The sequence below is a fragment of the Corylus avellana genome, chromosome ca3 (assembly GCF_901000735.1).
Source record: "Corylus avellana chromosome ca3, CavTom2PMs-1.0".
NCBI lineage: Eukaryota > Viridiplantae > Streptophyta > Magnoliopsida > Fagales > Betulaceae > Corylus > Corylus avellana.
The window spans coordinates 36,148,599-36,170,006 of record NC_081543.1 but is presented as its reverse complement, the minus strand read 5'-3'; the positions used below and the strand labels follow the sequence as shown (position 1 = coordinate 36,170,006).

At 33.1% G+C, this 21,408-nt stretch overlaps 1 protein-coding gene across 1 annotated transcript; it reads right to left on the bottom strand.

Annotated features, from left to right (window-relative positions):
• Positions 1-529: 529 nt before the first annotated feature.
• LOC132174714 (calcium/calmodulin-regulated receptor-like kinase 1) lies at positions 530-5,560 on the bottom strand. Its single transcript, XM_059586360.1, has 8 exons — positions 5,363-5,560; positions 4,205-4,572; positions 3,533-3,686; positions 3,096-3,222; positions 2,357-2,442; positions 2,169-2,240; positions 1,735-1,938; positions 530-1,172 (listed from the first exon to the last, which is right to left on the bottom strand). The coding sequence occupies exons 2-8, from the start codon at positions 4,516-4,518 to the stop codon at positions 837-839; spliced, it is 1,293 nt and encodes a 430-aa protein (XP_059442343.1). The 5' UTR covers positions 4,519-4,572; positions 5,363-5,560; the 3' UTR covers positions 530-836.
• Positions 5,561-21,408: the final 15,848 nt, after the last annotated feature.

The following is a 21,408-nucleotide window of genomic DNA, read 5'->3' as shown; positions in this document are numbered from 1 at the left end:
GTGAAATTATATATATATATATATATATATAATTAATGAAGGCCATATATTAAAAAATAGGACTGAAATCTACTAGTAATTTGTATAACAATTATAAGAGAGCCCATATAAAATTCATCTGAATTGAAATTCACAATAATTTGAACAGTTAATTAGACAGATCTCATATGACACCCACTTGTCCGGATAGCTAACACAACATCTCAAAATTTATTTGAACAAGTAAATCTGAATTGAGCTCTCTCCCGTTAACAATTTGATTAGCTAATTATTGCGAATCCTTGTTTACCCTACCTACCCAATTAAATTATGGACTATTCAGTTACCTAGGTCTGTAAATTAAAAACCGTGTGCTGTTTCACGGACAAGTATGATGATGATTCGAAACCTCCTTCCTTTTTCTCCCCATGCGTAGACATGTTAAAAAAAGAAAGTATGATGATGATTAATAGTAGAGGCTATCCAATCACTGTGAGAGAAGTCCCAGGCATGAAGTCTCTTAAATACAACACAAAAAATAAGTGCGAGTATTAAATTTACAGAAAATGTTCTTTTCCTTCATTTGATTTCTGAAGTATTCAATTTACAGACCTAAGGACATGTCAAGAAAAAAAATATTTATAAAAGGGGAAAAAAAGAGATAAAAGACTGAACTAAGTTGCACAAAATTACAAGGAACATGATCTGAAATTCTGAATCCTAAGTCACTCAAGCAGAAATCAGAACTACGACAGATCTGCTAGCCTTTTAACTCCTTTCAGACTGCACATAAAGCTAAAAAGCAAAACCAAAAAACCAAGGAACAAAACAAATGAACAAATGGAAAAAACCATCATCTATACTTCATAGGTGTCAGCTGTGCTATCCATAGATTCCTCTCTTTTGTGTTCAGAGATTGGAGTCTTGGTCTCTGGTTGGTCAACATCAATTGAAACTTCATCTGCTATGGAAGATAGGGACTTGTTGTGATGCTTCCTATTATGTCTTGACTTGAGGATCCGCGACAGCACTGGCACAATGTCCCTCATGGAAGGCCTCTTTCTTGGCACACTGTTGACGCATTTGTATGCAAGAGCAGCCACTTCATTGAGCTCTTGCACATCGAATTTCCCTTCAAGACGGGAATCCGCAATTTCCTCCCACCCAACTTTCCCCTCCGTATTCATCGCTGCCTACTCATCATATAACAAAAGGCATTAGATTGTCAATCATAAATTAGAATACATTGTCCCAATATTTTTGCACTCCATTCTATTTTGAGATGTCCTAATATATTACCCGAGTTGAAAAGCCAATCTAACTCACCCTCTGTCCTATATTGCTTCTTCATTTGAACTCAAAGAAACGAAATGTATGCAACACAAGCCAGCAATGATCCTTCTTTGTTAGGAAATTACACTTCTAAAAAAGTTTTCCCTCTGGGTTCAGATAAAACTATTGTGACCTTGGCTTTAAGCTTTATTCAATCATTCTCTAACAATCTGTGCATTTTCACTTATTCAAGTATTTTGTTATTCTAAAAACACAATTGAAGGATCATAACCACCATTCTAGTAATTCATGTTAATCACTCTTGCTCTTCCAGTATTATGTTCTTATGCATCTTCCATCCATATTTTTCCTTGGCTAAAATTACTATTATTGTTGTAGCCACCACTGTAATCTTCCTTGAACTTTCTTATTGCTTCATTTGCATTACTTCCGAAAAGAAAAATAGAGGGAGAGAGATCTTACGAGCTCAACGTATTCCATAAGACCCTGTTGAGGATTTCTGCCAGCTATAAGTTCAAAGAGCAAGACTCCAAAGCTGTAAACGTCACTTTTCTTGGTGAAAGTCTTTGTAGATATATATTCAGGATCAAGATACCCAAAAGTACCCCGTATATTAACCGCATGTCCGTCCACAATCTCTTCTCTTGAAAGCCCAAAATCAGCAACCTGCTTGATCCAACATAACCAGCTATAATAGTATGAGAGGCAACCTCACCAAATATTGGTTAAGGTATATAAATAGACTCGTATCTTCAACAAATACAAATAAATTAATTCATATGATCCAGAACTCAAGATTGTCTTTCAGGGGCTTAAATTTAAAGGTACTCTTCACACAGAAAAATAATTTGATTATTGGAGATAAACATAATCCACAATCAAGAAAAGAGACATACTCTGGCTCTCATGGATTGATCCAACAGAATATTGGAAGATTTAATATCTCGGTGTATTACAGGAGGAACTGCCTGAAGTGACAAATGAAGAACAAATAAGCTCCTTAAATAAATCATATACATCAGTACGTATGCACACTCAAAGACAAAAGTCCATCATTTAGTACACATGTAAGATGTGGAGTTACCCCATCATGAAGATATTCCAAGCCTCTTGCAACATCTAAAGCTATATGAGCCCTTAAATCCCAGCCCAATGGTTCATGCTTTTCACCTGCATAAAAAGAAAAGCATGCTATTTATCACAAAATTGTATACAACTAAAAGATCAAAATGCAGAGCATCAACCTTCTGTGGTTAACCTCGATTTGGCCATTCTTCCATTACAAGGTCAGTTCAACCAATAAAATATAAGATTCATTATAGCAACTTGAATTCAAGATTGAACTATTGAAGCTTGTTCAGATGACAAAGTATACTACTATGAAAGTTCAAAGTTAGTACCTCAGTCCAGTAATTACGGGAGGGAAATTGAATAATTCTGTATAAGGTTTTCAATTTTCTTTAGAGTCATTTATTGGGAATCTGTGGAACTTTGATGAACTCTAGAACTAATTCATTTGAGTGGAAAAAGAGTAAACTTCATTCTTTCACTATTATCCAATACATATATTCTCATAAAATTTGGCTGCATGAGCATGATGACCTCAACATAAGTGGAGAGACGTCTCTTCAATTGCTACAATTCACCCATTCCAGAGACACATAAATTATGCATTTATAGGAACTCCAATACAGTCAATTGACATCAATTAACATATAATGTTTCATTGCAATGTGACACACAAAGCATGTCTGGTCAAATACTACTTTCAGATATAGTAAATTCCTATAATCTTTTATATATATTGTTGGTAGACAGCTTACTGTACAGATGAGATGCTAAGCTGCCTTTGCTCATATAGACGTATATCAGAATATGCTGGCCCTTTTCTTCACAATATCCAATCAAATTCACGAGATTTCTGTGATGCAACCTTCCCAATAACATTACCTGAGTATGTTTAAAGATGAAACATAAGACATTCAAATTGGTGATTGCATACACAAAGGCAAAGTTTTTCTAGAAGATTGGAGTACATTTCTTATTCATGTTTATAATCTGCTAATTTCTCCAAAAATTTTAAATATCAATATTCCTTCAATATACTCTTTCCTAAAAATTTCTCCCATAGTCTCGCTTTCCTAAATTTCATCAAGCTCCCACACCTCTACCAAAATTTCCTGCCAAATTTACTTCACAGCCTAATATATGTTGCAGGGTACGTAAGATAGCAAAAATACAACCCATTAACCATCACTACCTCAGTCTGGAACTCTTTTGCCCCTTGCTTAGAATCAGTTGCAAGCACTTTAACAGCAACGGTCTCACCAGTTGACATCTTAGCTCTGTAAACAGGACCAAATGCACCTTGTCCTATTAAAGTTGTAAAATTACAAGTTGCTTTCTGCAGATCCCTGCATGAATAGCATTAAGCTAAAATTAAGTAAAAAGCAAAAGAAAAAAAGAAAAAGAAAGAAGGTATAGAAACTTAGGTGTGCAAATCAGCTACTACTTGTTCAGAGATCAAGTGATTATGAATTCTATTGATAGCCACAGAAAAAAAAAAAAATGGTAGCATATCTCAAAATGAAGCCTCTAGTAACTGTTCCAATGATAAATGGTGTAATGGGAGCTAAACTGAACTCGTTGATTATCGTGTAATCGTACTATTTTTGAATAAGTTGAAAAGACACGAAAGATCTCTCCCTTGAGCATAATCAACATTTTCCCAAATAGGATAAATTTGCAACCCGTTCGGGGGCACCAAAAATAAGGTAATATGAAGCCAAAATACTACTTCTATAAACATTGGACGATCTTGACATTTCATTCTTAAAAATCTGAAGACAAATATAGAGGAATGATAACAATAAGAAAATATCTCTTCCAAAACTATGTTGTATTGATTCATAAAATTTCAAGGAAAGCATACTTGTAAGAGTACTCAAGTATTCCAGATGCTGACACCACATTACTCCTCCTAAATCCGTCGAGCCACACGGACATGCCATTACGCCCAGACTTCACAGGTGAGTCCGGACCAACGGTTGAGTCAGATAATATAGTACAAGAATCAGCACCGTTTGCGCGGATAGGGATAGTTGCTGCCCTCCGAGAACTGCTATTCCCTATCTGTGAGCGCTTCCTATGGTACCTAATACAAAAGAGTGCAAGAATAGCCAAAAGCACCCCAATCACCACCCCTATTGAAATCCCGATGATCAACCCAGAAGACTCCCCTTTCATCTCCTCTTCCGTGCTTCACTACTCCCTATTGGATCGTCCAATTCATTGACCAACCTGCAAATTAGCTCATCAATCTTTCAACAGTAATAGATATAGAAAATGCCATGCGACTCACAATCTATCCTTCTCTAACCATAAAACTAGAAATTGAGAAGTCAAGCTGCAGACGCTATGTTTGATATTCCTAGCCATCCAAGAAGTCAAATGAAGATATTGACAAAACAAAACTCTAGAAAAATATGCCAAAAGAACATCATAATACTCAAACAGAAAAGTCTTATTGAAAAGTTCCATTCAAGCACGCCATGACTAGTACAAAGAAAACCCAATTGAAATTAGTTAAAGACTACCCCAAAAACCCAAATAATTCCTTAATAAATCATATCTTTGAAAGTAGTTTCACTTTGACTTCATTAAAATAAACATTCAGTTGATTTCTGCTTTTTCGTTTATGAAATCTTACTAGAAGGAGAGACACCATCTGACACAAACAGGTACTATCTGATGCTCAAACTTTCTATTTATAAATTGAACTGCAACAAATGTAGAGCAGCAGATCAAGATCAATATCTAGGAAAAAAGGGGTAAATAGTTAAAAGGAGTTCACACTAATCCAAGCATTTGACAAAGCTGAGGAACACTTTTTCCTTTTGTTCTTCTCTTTCCCTGTCCTTTCTCCCAACTCAGCTTTTACTTTCTCACCAACCAAGCAGAAGGCAATAAAAAACCAACGGATCAATGCATAAAAACAAACGAATCGACCCCAAAAACCAAACCCAGAATACAAAAAAAAAAAAAAAAAAAAAATCTCTGTGAAGCCATTCACAGAAGTGAGAGGTTTTACCTGCTGATCATACGACAACGTTTGTTTGAGGCAGTTACATGTTTTCTGGAAGCGAAAACAAAACGAAGAAAAGTGTTTGCGAAGAAGCGAAGAGAAGAAGTGAAGAAGTGAGAGGGCGTTTTGATATTCGGAAGCAAAGAATATTAATGAAAACAACAAAAACACTCGGAGTTTTTTTTTTAAATCTTCCGACCTCCGTTCCGTGACTCGCCGTTGGCACTTGGCATGGTGAAAAAATAAATATAAAAAATATAAAAAAGGGCGCCTCGGAGGGGGAGAATTTCTCTGTTCCCAAAATGACCCTCTTAGTTTTCTGATTTGACGAATATGCCCTGCTACAACGTGGGATTTGGGTAGGGCGCCGACCGCCGAGGCTGAATGGTCTAGTGGGCGGACGTGGTTGGTGCAATGTGGGGTTCAGTAGCTTACTCAGTTACTCTACAGAATCCCCTTGGATTTGTGATTTTAGAACGTGTAATTTAAAAAGTAATAATTTTAGAACGTGTGATTTAAAAATATTTGTCTTAATGGTCAAGATTTAATTTTAATTTTTTTTTTAAATGATAGTAAAATTAAATTTGGACCATTGAAAAACTACAAAACATATGTTGTATTGTTTTTTTTAACCGAACATAAGTCAAATCAATTTTTAAAAATCGCAATTTAAGCATTTGGTAAAATATTGTGGTTTGACATTTAAAATCGTACGTTTTAAAAAACATACCTATTTGTCTGTGATTTGAACAAGCATATTTTTTCATGTTTTCAAACTGCTATTTTTTAAAAATGGACTTTTAAACGAGACATTTTTCGCAAATTTTATTTTAAAACGAACACTTTACCTACAAAACTCTTGGGGCTAAATGGACTCTATATCTATTTGGTGGTCCACTCTATCCTATAAGTCATTCTCTCTGTGACATGATTCCTGACTCTAATACCAAATGATACACTGATAATCATAAAATGTTAGACCTTATAAACTATCAAAATCTAATCTATCTCTACCTATATTTGATAGGTGACATAAAAGAGTTTAGTAAAGATGGCAATTATTAGAACACCCATGAGTCGTGTATAAGTCATATGGGGATGTATTAAATTTCAGTCACTGAATTATGGACTTGTTAATGTAGCAAGAAAGCTATGAAAGATTATGATATTTGGTGCAATGGAGTTGAACTAAGATTATGTATAATGATTATGATTTTATGCCCCAATGCAGCACAATAGCGACACATCAATGTTCAATCAATTTTTTTTTTTTAAGCCTATGTTGTAGTTGCTGATACTGGCGGTTAATAGGTACGAAATTTTTGAGAATGGTAGAGAGCAACTATCAACAAAGCACCAAACACACCTAATCTGGTATTTCTTTCCTTTTTTTCATTACAAGAAACACACCTAATGACCCTAATCTAGTGGACTAATACAAAATTAAACGTAATAGTAAATAAAGCAGCAAAATTAAGGTGATGGCAAGGGGGGAACCCCACATCTGACCCTGATGAAAATGACATTGATCCTTGTCATTAGCATCCAAGATTGAGAGTTTGAAAATCAAACATAAATTAATTATTATTTAATACTATGTCGCATCAAATTGTAACCATCAAAACTCCAATCCATCTCATCTACTAGTTTGACCTTTAATGGTTTTTTTTTTTTTTATTAATTGGTGGTTAAATAATATATTACATGGTGTACACCATAATTATTTTCTTTGTTTAAATCAAATATAAAGTCACAAACTGGATTTGGCAGGTAAAATGTCGCAACCTAATTAGAGATAAGGTTATTTGAAACATACACTTACTTATATAAGCTTGATAATCTAAGAGTAGGACGACTATTTTTTTTTTTTCTCTTTTTTTTGTTAACATGTTTACACAAAAAGAGTAAGTGGGATTTGAAAAAAAATTCACTTCATGAGACGTAATCTTCAGTTGATTGAGCTGCTCTTTAAGGACATGACATTTGTGGACTATTAAGAAAGTAATTGATCAACACATTGAAATATAATGATGATTCATTACATAATTTATTTTTTTTTATATATAACATTTCATAATTTATTAAAAAAAATGTCACATATCATAAGTGTCATATAAATGTTACAGATCTTAGAGTTCAGGAAAATGTCGTGAAAAATACTCACCTACCGAAGGTCCACGTGGGCATGGTGGAGGTCACGACGGATGGATCAATGCAAGTGGATATATATATATATATATATATATATAAATAATAATATAAAGATGTATAACATTAATGAAACCAAAACAGAGGTAATGGGAGGGCAAATGAGTAATAAGGACTTTTATCTTTGAACATATGGGGGGTCAATTCAGTAATATTGTGGGGGAGAGTAAATGGAGGAATGTTTGGGCGGGGATACCAAAGAGTGGTTCAAGAAAAGCATACTACTAATTATTTATTACTTTATGCAATTTGGGGGCCGTAAAAGCAAAAACCGAAGAACCATAAAATAAAATAAAAAAAAGTAATTAAAGAGGTTTGAAATGAGAAATGTATTTGGATCACCCTAATTAGCTTTACCAACTCCCCATGACATACAATTAAATAATAAAGCTAAGGGAGTGATTAGTGATTATTGGCAAAACGGTCAAATAAGGGCAAACAAAAGCATAAAAAGGGGACTTTAGGTGCGTTGAAAACGGTTGTGTTTGTCTCCAGCAATACCCTCCAACTGGAAAAGGTTTGCAAATAGGATTCATTTTCCTGAAAATAAAAATTCCTGTTTGGGTCGGCTTTCATTGTGTGTGTGTGTCTCAAACTTCTCCACTTGTTTGCCCCAAAACCCCACTCTCCCAACATGCATGATGCTTCTTTTGCATGGTGACGACAAAATTGAAACATAATGCATTATTCATAATAATGTCCTACTTCTTATAATGTCTAACACTTAAAATTAGTTCTCTCAAATTATCATCTTATTTGTATTGTCCTTCCACGTGCGAGACACATAACTCAAAATGACAATAATATCATTAGATCATATTAAAAAAAAATTTAAAACAAAACACCAATGCCATTTGTGCGGTGCGGTGGATTCACCACCACCTTTTCTATTGTTTTGAGGTTCATGTGACTGTTCTTCAACTCTCCGCTCTCTCTCACACCAAATATCCATATTTGGTTTTTATTTTTGACTATTGTGATTACCAGATTTGGTTGAAGATGGTTTTGAGGTTTTCTTTGGACATTGGGCTAGTGACTTTCGCAAGTAGCTCTGTGATCAAACCTCCATTAGTGCCATTATTGGTGTTGTGGTTCTCTTTTCAATGTGTTATGAAGCAGAGGTTCAATACGGGTTAAGGGACCTTTTAAGGTTTGTACCTCTTGGAAGAATTGAGGAATCTTTCTCTTACCTCGAATCGCCAATTAAGGCGACCAATTCTCTCAGAGGCTATGCCAATAATTCACAGGACTGTGTCGTTCATTTGACACATTCCCTCTTATTTTATATTTACCAGTACTAATATAGGTGTACTGTAACTTATTGTTGGGTTGTTCAGCCATTTTTATATATATATTTGATATGTTGTAATTGTCCTGTCCCCATTTCCCTTTCCTGTTTGCTTAAACAATAATAATTAAAAAAAAAAAAAAAGAAACATAACTAAAATTGGCTGTAACAATCATGGGAATCTGAACAAGTGCAGTTGCCAACAAATTACATACATTTTGTTATAACTTTGAGAGGTTAGATGAACTGATCATGCGGTCAAAGAGTCTCTTAAAACTGCTACTATTATTTATAACTTTTTTAAAACCCCACAAAAACATGAAGGGGAGTGGATCATCACCAATAAGTAACCACTCCCCCAACATGATGAAATCATGCCTTGGTTGATTTAGTTCCATTTGCATTGTATTCTCCCCCCATTGACTGTGCTCACATTTATCTTGGAGGCCAAGATACTATTAATTGTGGCACGAGCATGAAGCAAGCCCTGCCCTTTTAGCCGGGTCCATGGGGGCATGTGATATGAACATGTGGGAGCATGTGCATTTGTTCTCTCTCCATCTAGTAGGTAGGCATGATGATCAACTGGGTCCTTGCCAAACCAGCTCCAGCCCCCAACACCCCCACAACTATTGGAAACAACTAGTGTAAGAGTTGTAGCCAATTGGCTCACAAAAACAGATATATAATATCTTACCATTTATATTAGATCAAAGTTAAATGTCTCATTCATGCATGGGTGTGTTATAATAGATCCAAATACTTGTTCTCGATTGACTTTCATATCATAATTGCATGCATGTTCTAGTGAATAACTAAAGAAATAAAATAGCTAGGTGAGATCGAGATTGTAGAGAAAGATCTTAAAGCCTTCCAAAATGGAGCAAGTTTTGAAAGTTCCTTCAATTGGTTCAATATTGAGGTATTTTAATCCCTTCTTGTGATGACATATATAATGGGATAATAATGCTATATAATATCCTTGCAAAGGAAAGTGACCCAAAAAAAGAAAAATACTAATAAGTCTAATATCAATGATGAAAGTTGAGTGTAACGTTTTCATTCCTTTTGAAATTTGAGAAGCAACCATTCGTTGAAAACCCAAATGACATGATAAAATAGATTGATGACTAAAAACACTCAAATTAATTAAGGATATGATTATTAAGTGTTTTTTTTTTTTTTTAAATAGTTTGGAAGAAATTTTTCTAATTCAATTTACTAAACTAATTAACATGTATGTGATTTTTTTTCTGGGAAAAATCCGCTTTACCCCCCTAAAGTTTCAGGAGTTTTTCAATTTGAACCTCAAAGTTTAAAAATTGGCAATATACCCCATAATGTTTCAAAAAATTTCAATTTAAACATTTTGTCACTAATTTCCGATAAATCGGATGGAAATCTATGAAATTACGTAATTACCCTCATGCTTTTTTTAAAAAAAATTTCGTCTAATTTAACTGAAATTAGTAATGGAAGGTTTAAATTAAAAAATTTCAATGGGGTAAAGTGGATTTTTTCCTCTTTTTTTAGTATATGTATTTTTAATTTTTATATTTATTTTGAACATGTATCAATTTAATAAATTGGACAGAAGGAAACTATATATGAAGGCATGTGTAATTTCTTTGAGCCCCACGCACAATAGCATCTGGATTTTCTTTTTTGTTTTTGTTTTTTTTTTTAAGAAAAAACTTAAACAGGGACAGGTTTCCTCGGCGAGTTTATTATCCAATTTGGAACGTCTGAGGTTCATTTGGGCTCAAATAGCTCTTGGGCTTGATATGGGCCTAGATTCACCCAACTTAAATATGGGATGCCCCAAAACTTAGAAGCCTTCTTGTGTGCTTGATCCAAGCATGTACTCAGTATTCTAAGAGCATCACCATCAATATAGCTTAAAATCTTAAAATCTTCATATTAGCTATTTTTAATTAATATGAAGAGTTTTTACTTTCCAAAAAAATTGTTACAAATTAGATAATACAATTTTTACTGCAGTAAATAGTTAGCACACGAGATAAATATTTTATTGTTTCTCTTTCATTTTTTCCTTTCGTCTTTCCTTCTCTTTCACAAAAAATAAATAACATTTAAAATAAAATAGAAAAGAATAAAAAAATTATTAGAGTGTGTATAGAAAAGCATAAGTTAAAATAGAGAATTAGCTATTTTACATAATGGTGTTGGAGATGCTCTAAGGTGGGGTTTTAGTTTTGACAAAATTCAATTAGATAGAGTTTTTCTTTAAATTGAATTGGAAAAATTCCCTCCAATTTAATCTACAAAAATATCATGTGCCCCTTGATCAGGTGAAAAACCCATATTTTTTTAATAACATTAATAAAGTTTGAGAAATTTCTTTTTATTTATTTATTGAGAGAGAGGTCGGCAATGCATTTGACAGGCTAGAGAAAATCAACAAGCACTTCTCATCTTCTTTGGTGTCATCATTGGCATGTAGAATAATAAGGGATATGATTGAAAGGCTATTGGCCCCAAATCAACTTTGATTTTGGTATTTAGAGAATGGGCTTCCCTGGATTTCTATATGACTAAATCAAGCATGCATGGCCCATAAAACAAATCTCCTTATTCAATCCATGGATGATGGATATATCCTATTGCTGTAGCATGAATAATGTCATATGTGCATAAAAGCATCTATCTCCATCTTAGTTTTTTGAAAAAATTTATGATCTGAAACTTAGGTAGAGATTCATCATATTTCGTGGTGGTTTTCATTGTCACATCATAGAGTCACTTAAGAATATGTGTAACATTGTCTCTAAGAAGTAATTTAATTGGCTAGAGATCACAACATAAATGTCGTGGAGAGTGTTGCTTTCCTTTAATTTATGTTGTAGAAATCTCTTTTAACTCATTTGTTCTTATAACTTATGATTTTTATATGTATGTCTAATAGAGCATGTGATTTTTATAGACATACATGATCTAAAGATAAATATCAATTAAAAACAAAAAACTATGCTTAATCAAACGAGAGCTCCTACTATCATGTCCATCCTGATAACACTTATTTTGCAGCCTCTAATTACTATTTGACAAATTATCAATTTAAGAAAAATGCAAAAATGCAAAAAAAAAAAAAAAGTGAGAGCAATCACACTAAATCAGATAAAAAAAAACTTGTAGCCGGCAAGACCCAAGTCAGACCCACGGGTATGGCAGGCGGTGAACGCCTCAAACCCTGCCGGCCATGACCCACCTCAAGACCCGTTTTTAATATCTCAAAACTCGTTTCTAATGCTTCAAAATTTGTTTTTTGATTCAAAACTAAAACCTAAATGTAAAAAGGTAATCGTTTATGGATTTGATCATCCTAAAATATAGTTTATTTTGGCCCAACTTGTTTTTGTGCATTTTTTATGTTTTTATTTATATGTTGGTCATTAATTAAAAATTATAAAAATGGTGTTACGAAGATGATCCTAATAAAAGATTTTCTCTTACTAAAAATCTCATTGCGTTTAAATATTCTTAACCACGTGAGTCATGAGTGCACTCTAGGACTTGGCATTTGGCAAGGCACGACTTGGCCGACTTTCACGAGGGGTTGCGTCCTCTTCGTGACTTAATGCCAAATACCAATGATTTTTCAAGAACAATTATTAGGGTCTGAAAATTTCCAACAATTTCATTAGTTTGAATTTCAACCCAAATTCCCATAAAAAGACAAAATAAAATAAATAAAAAATAGAAAATCAATCACATCTTAAGTCAACAATATCAACAGTCCTACAGGCTACAACGAATGTGCATTTGTCAGGATCAGAGGCCCTTGTGGCCTTGTCTGACTTACATCGGCCAGCTGCCTGATCACAAATGCTTGGTATTGCATCAATCTGGGCCACACATCAGATCATTGTGGGTCCTAGATGATATGGCAATATGGACAAATTTATTGTGAATTTAATCACGAGTGGATATTCCTACAGCTTTTTTTTTTTGTAAAGCTTTCCCAGTTCCCACCTTGCATTTCCCATGTGACTATTAAGAAATTAAATTTTGCCTAATTAAATTTTTTTGTGTTTGGCAATCATCTTCTTTTTTTTTTTTTTTTTAACCAAACGAACCGTTTAGATAAATTTCTTTGCTCCAAACGACAAGTACGGATTAAGTTCTTCGAGAAAGAAACATTGGTGTTGTTGACAAATTTATGTAATTATTGTTGGAAACACGTGGAGTTGTTTTAACTTTCATCCATGACCCGAGAAAATTCTTTGAAGACCCAACAGTAAACTAAAATTCTTTGACCAAATCCCCTATTCCATTCACGAATCACGTCCATGCATTTCAGAAATTTAATACTGCTATATTAATATAATGTTGTTGGTATAGTCCACGACGACCCTTTTGAATACTGTCGTAGTTGTATTCTGACCCCCTTCTTGGTCGTACTCATCCGGCTACTTAAAAAATTAACGCAGATGTTATTTTGATTAGTTCAGAATTAAGATGTTAAAAATATAGCCGCCAAAGAGAGGAGTGAGATCTAGACGCCATCATGGGTCTTTCTCCCCTCCTTTTTATCTCTTTTTGGATTTATAAAAGTTCTCAGCTCAAAATCTTTGGAAGATAGATATAATTCCTTACGCCAGACCCAACATGACACGCGTATTCCCACCGGCCACCTCTCGGCTCTCGCCCCACTGTCCGTCAATGTTTTCTATTATGTAGGGTTTTGTTTTTTATTTATTTTCTCATGTATTTTTCTGTTTCTTTGTGTTTCGCTTTTGAGTTTGTTTCTCTATATTTGAGTTCAGTAGCAATCTATGGGGTGAAAGTTTAGTCGTTTTCTAAGGTTTTGTTTATACGAATACTTAAGAGTAACGGTATTGAATTTCGAGTCTATCTTTTATTTTCTTCTCGTTCTTTTCTGAGAGTAAATCATTGATCGATGTGGAGGAGTTTTCAGTCATATAGAATAATTGTCACTATGGTAGATGTAGTAAAGAAAATTGCGTTTGAAAATAAACTTGTAGCAGAGATGAAAAAGCCCTGAAATCAATTACCAGACAGGGACTAGAGACATGATTCTCTAAAATTTGCTACAGATCTAAAACTAATAGCCCGAAAAACTATTGTCCTCAAAAGGAATATACTAGAGCCAAGGCCGGCTCAGTGTTTTTTGGGGCCTTAGGCGAAACTTTTAAATAGGGCATTATTTTTTTAAAAAATATTTATATATTAATTAAATAATATTTATTTTAATATTATTATTATATTTAGAGTTTTCATTTTTATTAATCTTTACAAAAATAAACACAACAATAAAAGAATATATTTTTATTTATTTATTTATTTTTATGAATCCTAGCCTCTTTGATACGCCTGTTTTAAACAAAACCCACAAAAAAAATTGACAAAAACTCATACAAAACCCACAAGAAAAATCAAGCACAGAAATAACATTACAATTTTTTTTTTAATGAATCCTTACCTCATTGATATACATGTTTCTCTCTCTTGCCTAGCCTCTTTCTCTCTCTCTTAATCTCTTTCTATCTCGATCTGTTTTGAGTGAAACTAAGGAAAGAGAAAAAAGAAAATAAGAGGGAAGGCTGTCAGTAGTGGAGAAGAAAAGAGAAAATGAAAAAGAAATGAAAGAAAGTGGGTGGTTAGGTAGGGTTAAAATGATCTTTCAATATCAAATAATTTCGGATGCATACCTACATAGGTTCTTTTTAAGTATAAGGATATTTGTTTTTCTTGGTTACTTGGTCTTATATTTTTATCATTGGCTTATTATATTGAAGCCTTATTAAATTGAGGCATTTTTTAAATTACTTACTTATCATGATTAGATGCTTTAAATTATATATATAAAAAAAAAATTGGGTAAATTTTTTTTTTTTGGACCTTATTAATTTGGAAGTCTTAGGCGAGCGCTTCACTCACCCGGTGGTTTAGCCGGCCCTGACTAGAGCTTTTATATAACTTTAAATATCAACATTTTTATTATTATAATATACAAATCTAACATTGTTTATCAAAAATATATCACACAGGCACATAAAAATATTATAAACTAAGTAAGCATCTCAAAAGTTTGAAGAAGCTTCCAGTAGTCGGCCGCAACTCGCAAGCACAATTTAAGAGGTGCGTACAGGTACAGGTCTTCCGCGTCATTTTCTCCTGCAACATTTGTAATCTTTCCAGGTGAAAGGCAGATAATATATTTTATAAATTTAAATTATATTTTATTTTCATATAAGTGTGTACGTGACTCTTTCCCGATGAGGACAATATGCAATATGCTTATCCATAATGTCGTACTATGTTATAAAAACATTTATCATTCGCACTACCGACATCTTATGCTTAATTGGAAAACGTTTTTTTTTTTCTTTTATCTATTAAAAACAAACATAGCTTGATTTTCTTTTAATATTTTTTACTTTTTTACTATGATGTGATGTAATTTTATAATTGTTATTAATGACCTAGGACATTGGAAACAATCAGTACCACCGGCCACCGGCATTTATCACATAAAAAGTTTGGCATCTTTTCCAAGAATGACACATTGGATTGGACCATCATGGATGTTGTGGTTGTGGGAGTTAGCCAAGTAAAAATTCTTCTACTATTAACTTTTTAAGGTGGTGAATGGTTATAGCTGGAATCATATTATTAAATGCCCATGGCCGTGTGAATTAGGAAACTCCCACTACAACTTTTTTAGAGTTCATTTTTGCTTTGCCTTTGCATGATTAAAACATAAAGTTACTGATCGATTCGGACACATCAACATCCTCTTTCTCTATCGAAATTATATCTTTTTATAAGTGTGAAACATTCCTTAAACATAACTTTGTTCCTAATTTTATCCAGGTGCATGTTCTTGAGCTTCCACTCTTTTCTTTTTTTCTTTTAATTACAAACAATTATTTATTTTTTATTTTTTATAACAAAAACACAAAAAATTTATCTTATAAAAAAAAAGGTTTTGCCGAAGTTTTATCTTTCTATTATGTCATGATGACGAGAGGAAAATCATGACGTGCACTTCAAGTTCAAGGCTTTGTCTATTAATTGATGATTAGATAAAAGAAACGTGATTCTTCCTGCTTGAAGTTGCAAAATTATATCGTTTAAGAGCGTGGCAAATGACAATTAATCATTACCAAGATTTTTGCAATTGGTAGGGGAAAATGCTTTCACCCTTTCACCTTTGTCTGTATATATCATATGGTTATGAAAGAAATTTCACTATTCTCTTATCCTTATTTCACTATACTGACATGATAGAATATAATTTCATTATGAGAAACCCTACAAAAATAATAGGTTAAAGAGCGTTGCAAACCTATTGCTGCTCCTCTCCCCTTCCCCTCTACTACCATCTTCTTTTCTCTCCTTTTCATTCTTGGTTTTTTTTTTTATCTTTTATCTTTCTCGTCCACTGCTATCTCACCTGGTTTAGTTGGGTTTCTAGATCTATTTTATTCAAAATCAAATCTAGTTTTCTTTGTCAATTCCATCCATTTATACTACTGTTGACTGTGCTCACGGGCCACTCTTTTTCCCACCATCGACCATCATGCATTAATCTGCTGGCCACGAGCTAGTGTGTGGGTCCCACGCGCTGCGTGTCATTGACGTCGTCACTAGTACAACTTTAGTCTATTAGATTTGCTCCTCCACAGTCTCATGCGCCGATCTGACTGCACCAATCGCCGATCCAATTTTTATGTCACCATTCACCAATAAGAGTGGGGTGTTTTGCGATTTTTTGTTTCTGTTTATGTATTTTCATTTTTGCTCTTGGCCTCAGCTAAGGAGGGATAATTTCGGTGTGATAGGTTATCTCTCACGGTCGGTGAAATAAAGTTTTAAGAAAATTTGTGGTACCCATGTCTTAGATCTAGTATGCTTTAAGAAGCTGGAGCAAATTAGTTCTATAAGAGAAGTTGTGCATGAGTTAGCGTAGACTGCTATCATAGGTAGTTTTTGATTGTGAGATTTTATTGATTGTATTTATGATGTCATATTAACGTAGCTTTGGGTTATGTTATGTAAAAGCGTTATGCTCTGGGATGTTAGAGTTGTTATGCTCTAGCCTCTAGATCTTATTTTGAATAAAATACAAAAGATTCCCTATTAAAAAAAAAAAAGAAAAAGAAAAAAAAGGCTTTTGAATTAGCCATTGGCCCCTTCGTTAATATATATATATAGAGAGAGAGATGGCCTCCACCATGTTAGTGTACTGAGATAAAAGTAGCTAGAATAAACGTATGATATATAACATTTCTCATTTCATATATAATTTAGTATTCGATTGTAAATTTTTGTCTGAATGGTTATGCATTAATTAACATGCTTTGCCTCATGCATGTGCTGCTGTGCATGCAAAGGTCTAGATCAAGGCTATGCAACTCACATTACCATGCCATATAATTAGCCGTGAGAATATTTGATAACCAAATTCATAAAAAAAAAAAAAAAAAAAAAGAGTAAGATCAATGTGTTGTTTGTCAAACACCAAGACATTATACTTTTTTTTATTTTTTATTGGTATATATAGAAAAGTGAAAAAGTTGTATTGAAAAGTAAAAATTTTATTTTGCAGTGATTTTTATTTTATTTTAATAGTAATAAAAAGTAAATGATATGATATAAAAAATAAAAATATTTTAATCTGATTTTTTTTTGAAAAAAAAAAAAACGAATAATATTTAGGGACACCCAAATTTTCTTTAAATTGGGCCGAATAAGATTTCTTGAACTTAAATCATTAAATTGACATATATTTTTAAAGTATACGGTTTTGACATGCACAGGGGCGGACCCAAGGCATTCGTCCCCCCAAAATTTTTAAAAAGTGTCTTAAAGTATGCATATTTATAAATTTATTCCCTCAAAATTATACTTTTGTCCCCCCAAAATTATATTTGTGTCCTTTAATTTATTTATTTTTTTAAGTTTTGCCCTCTCTTCCAACTTTTTTTTTAAAAAAAAAACTTCAAATACCCCCATTTATTTAGTTTCCCTACATATTCAAAGCTACATTTTTCTTGGACCCAATAAATCATGTTTAGTTTATTTTGCTATTTGTTTATATTATTATATGTTTGTGATGTTATAAGATTAAATTTAAGACTTATATACTTTTATTTTATATAAATACGCACAAACACACATACACAGAGATTATATGTATCGATGCACTTCTGTATTTATAATTTGTCTTCCTAATATATTTTAAAAAAAAAATTCATCCCCCACTCCACAAATTCTAATTCTGCCCCTGGACATGCATTATTAATTATTTAAAATATGTATATAAAAATTATATATTTTAAGCAAGTATGTCAATTTAATACGCGGAATGAAAAGAATTTAGTCCAAACTATTTTGAAAAAATGCTCTCCAATTTTAGCTTGACTCGTCTTGATTAATAAGTTAGATGGGTACGACTTTTTCCTTTTTAAGATTATTCCAAGATGAGGAAATTTGAATTAAGAGATCACGCAGACTGAAAATGACGACTGTGATGACGATTGATGGTGAGAATGAGAAGAAAGTCAACAAAATACTTTCAACGCTTACATTTTTACATAAACATCAGGTGGGGTCACATCCCGACCGACGGTACATTAACGCTGTTACATTTTGTGTGCCAGTTAAGCTGCTCCCGTTGGCCGAAACCCAGCCGGCGGCCGCGGTAAGATCGGGGTCCTACCATTTGTACTTCACTACTGTAGCTTTCTATTTCTACCGCCTTTCTTCGTCGTTAAGCTTGCCATGTTTCGGGACATCTACTCCTTGAGTGTGACTTAAGAGACCACGTTATTTTTTATTTTATTTTTTGGAAAATACAAGATAAGAGAATTGTTAAAGCAGCATCTCCCTCTAGGATAATTCTAGTAAACCCCCTCCATTTATAAAGTATTAGTTAAATAATAAAATTAACATTTTTTGAATTGGTCCTAACATTTATAAACTTACAATTTTGGGATAATTAACAAGGGATAAATGTAAAATCATCCTCCTGATGAAGATGAGAAGGATGATTGTGTTCAAGAGGGACGATGCTGGATTGGCAAAAATCATGAGAAAATGAAATTCTATGACAAGTTTGATGTTTTATCTGCAACAAAGAAGCATTAAATATTCAAACCTAACAAAGCCAACACAAATTGAAAGTCTTAGCGTCAAAAAAGAGTACCATGGTCCACAAACAACTGTGAATTCTAGAAAACCATTGATATCTAGGGAATTTATTTCTCCGGTGCTTCGCTTTATAGATGTTGATGTGCTACACAAACGGAATCTAATTGCACGGGCTAAATTATTATTTTGACATATCTTGAAAATCTCTGAATTAATTTTTATATCATAGGGAGCAATTTGTTACTTAGGCCAATCACATAAACTGATTTTATATTTATTCAAATTAATAAATTAACATAGTATTAAAACAAAGATCACGAACTCGAACTTTGATTCTATCTTAATTACAATTTAATATTTCGACCTCACTTGTTGAGATTAAAAAGCACATTAATTCTTCTAAAAGAAGAGCAAGTACGAGAAAGGTGTAGATGGTTCAAACATTGGAACACTGTAGATTATACATTTCAACAATAAAAAAGAAAGGAAAAATAAAAATTATTGTTCATTTGGTAATTTTTTGTTACTATTGTTGTTATTATTGTAGCAAGATGAGAATCTAGAGATAATTACATAATATATCAAAATAACGCATAAGATTCACATGGAAATATATTATTTTATTAAATAGTAAAAATTTTAAAACTAAAGATGGGAATTTAAAATTCAAGATTTATTCGAGATTATCCTCAAATTCTGGAGTTAATAATTATCACAAACAGTAATTAAACAAAACCCAGACCTCATGTTAAGCATTTTCTCTTAAAACGATGGGCTGGGAGCCTGGGAGTCCCTGATTAAATCAGAAAAAAAGTCCTTTCCTTTTTGGTCTTCAAGTAGACGGTCTAAACGCGTGCCACGTCAGGTCAAAATAGTCAAAAGGACAAAGGTTCTTATCTCCACGTGTCAGCCCAATTGCTCCGTAGTGTCACTTCGCCGACTTAAAATGCAGAGCGACGGCTCAGCCAGGGCTATGTCATGTGTGAGTCACGTGACGTAATCGCATCACGGTGTATCGAATTGAGCCGCAAGAGCTGCAGGACCCACGCCATCCGTCGCAGCGTGTAGGAATAAATTTATTTATTTTTATATAAATTGATTAAAAAACTCCTCCACGAAAAATACGAGATGAAAATGTTTATGGTGTCCAGCTAAGCAAAAGTGTCATGCGTGATCTGATTTTCTATTGTTTAAGAGTAATATTTAATCACGTGAATTTCTTTAATTATAGAGACATTTAAAATATTACGTGTGACATCCCACGTATTAAGTTATATATTAGGTGTGTACTAAAATAATTACATAAAAGTTTCAATAATATTAATCACTCATTGTATTATTATGACTTGCATTTCCCAAAGTAGTGATAAATGTTACAAAAACTAATCTAGTGCTTTTATGTGATATTGAAATATTATGCATCCACATTCATGGTATATTATATAAAAGAGAAGTGTTAGGAGGCCAAATAAATAAATTCAAAAAAAATTTCAAACTGACATGGCAATAATTTTTAAATAAAAAAAAAAAGCAATTTTCTTTCTCTTGTTTGCTACTCACAGTTTGTCATGTCAGTTTTAAAATTTTTTTGGTTCATTTATTTGGCTCTCTAGCACTTTCCTATATAAAATTGAGCTATTAATTTATATGATTGTGGGTTGATTGTTTACAATTACATAAAATCAAAAGAAATTTTAGCCACTATTCTCTAATCCATTAATTATTATGACCATGATCAAGTATTTGAGTTCGGTAACTTTCCAATTCATCATTACACAACATTTAGAATATGATATAGAATATAAAATATGTTATGGTCGAGTCTATTGATAATGGCTCAAATTGTCAACAAGCGTGAAGATAATTGTTGAAAAATATCAATATTTAAGTTGGTGGGCTTAAGTCCTATTTATCTATAAAAAGATAATGTTAGTTTTAAAATGAGTCCAAGAACAACTGGAATTGGATATTTTTAGAGAAAACATGTGTGGATAAACATGTGGGCTGCAATGCTTATCTTCATCATGGAAAAGATTTTGTATTCATGATGGTTTCATTTTCCCAGCAGCAATTGAATAAAAATTGTTCTCTTATTTTTCGTGATTAAGCCTCTATAAAAGGATATGCAGTCCTTGGTTAAGTGGAGACCCGGAAAATCCAAATTGGTGAGAGCACTTTGTGACATTTACAAAGTGTAAAGAGTTTTTCTTTACTGGATATTTGAGAGGGACAGTTGAGTGGGGTGTACAAGGGGTTAAGGGCTTGAGTTTGAGATATTAAACTTGAGCGGTTCAAGTTTGTACCATTGTACTCAATATTTCTCAATAGTAAAGAAAGAGACCGGATCACGCCTCGTGGACGTAGGCATATTGCCGAACCACGTAAACTCTTTGTGTACGTGTGTGATTGGTGTGTG

Coding starts and splice junctions, on each gene's coding strand:
- LOC132174714 (XM_059586360.1), bottom strand. CDS start 4,518: ATGAAAGGGGAGTCTTCTGGGTTGATCATCGGGATTTCAATAGGGGTG. Junction 2,443..3,095: donor CTTAGCATCTCATCTGTACA/GTAAGCTGTCTA, acceptor CTTTTTATGCAG/GTGAAAAGCATGAACCATTG. Junction 1,173..1,734: donor TTATGGAATACGTTGAGCTC/GTAAGATCTCTC, acceptor TATGATGAGTAG/GCAGCGATGAATACGGAGGG.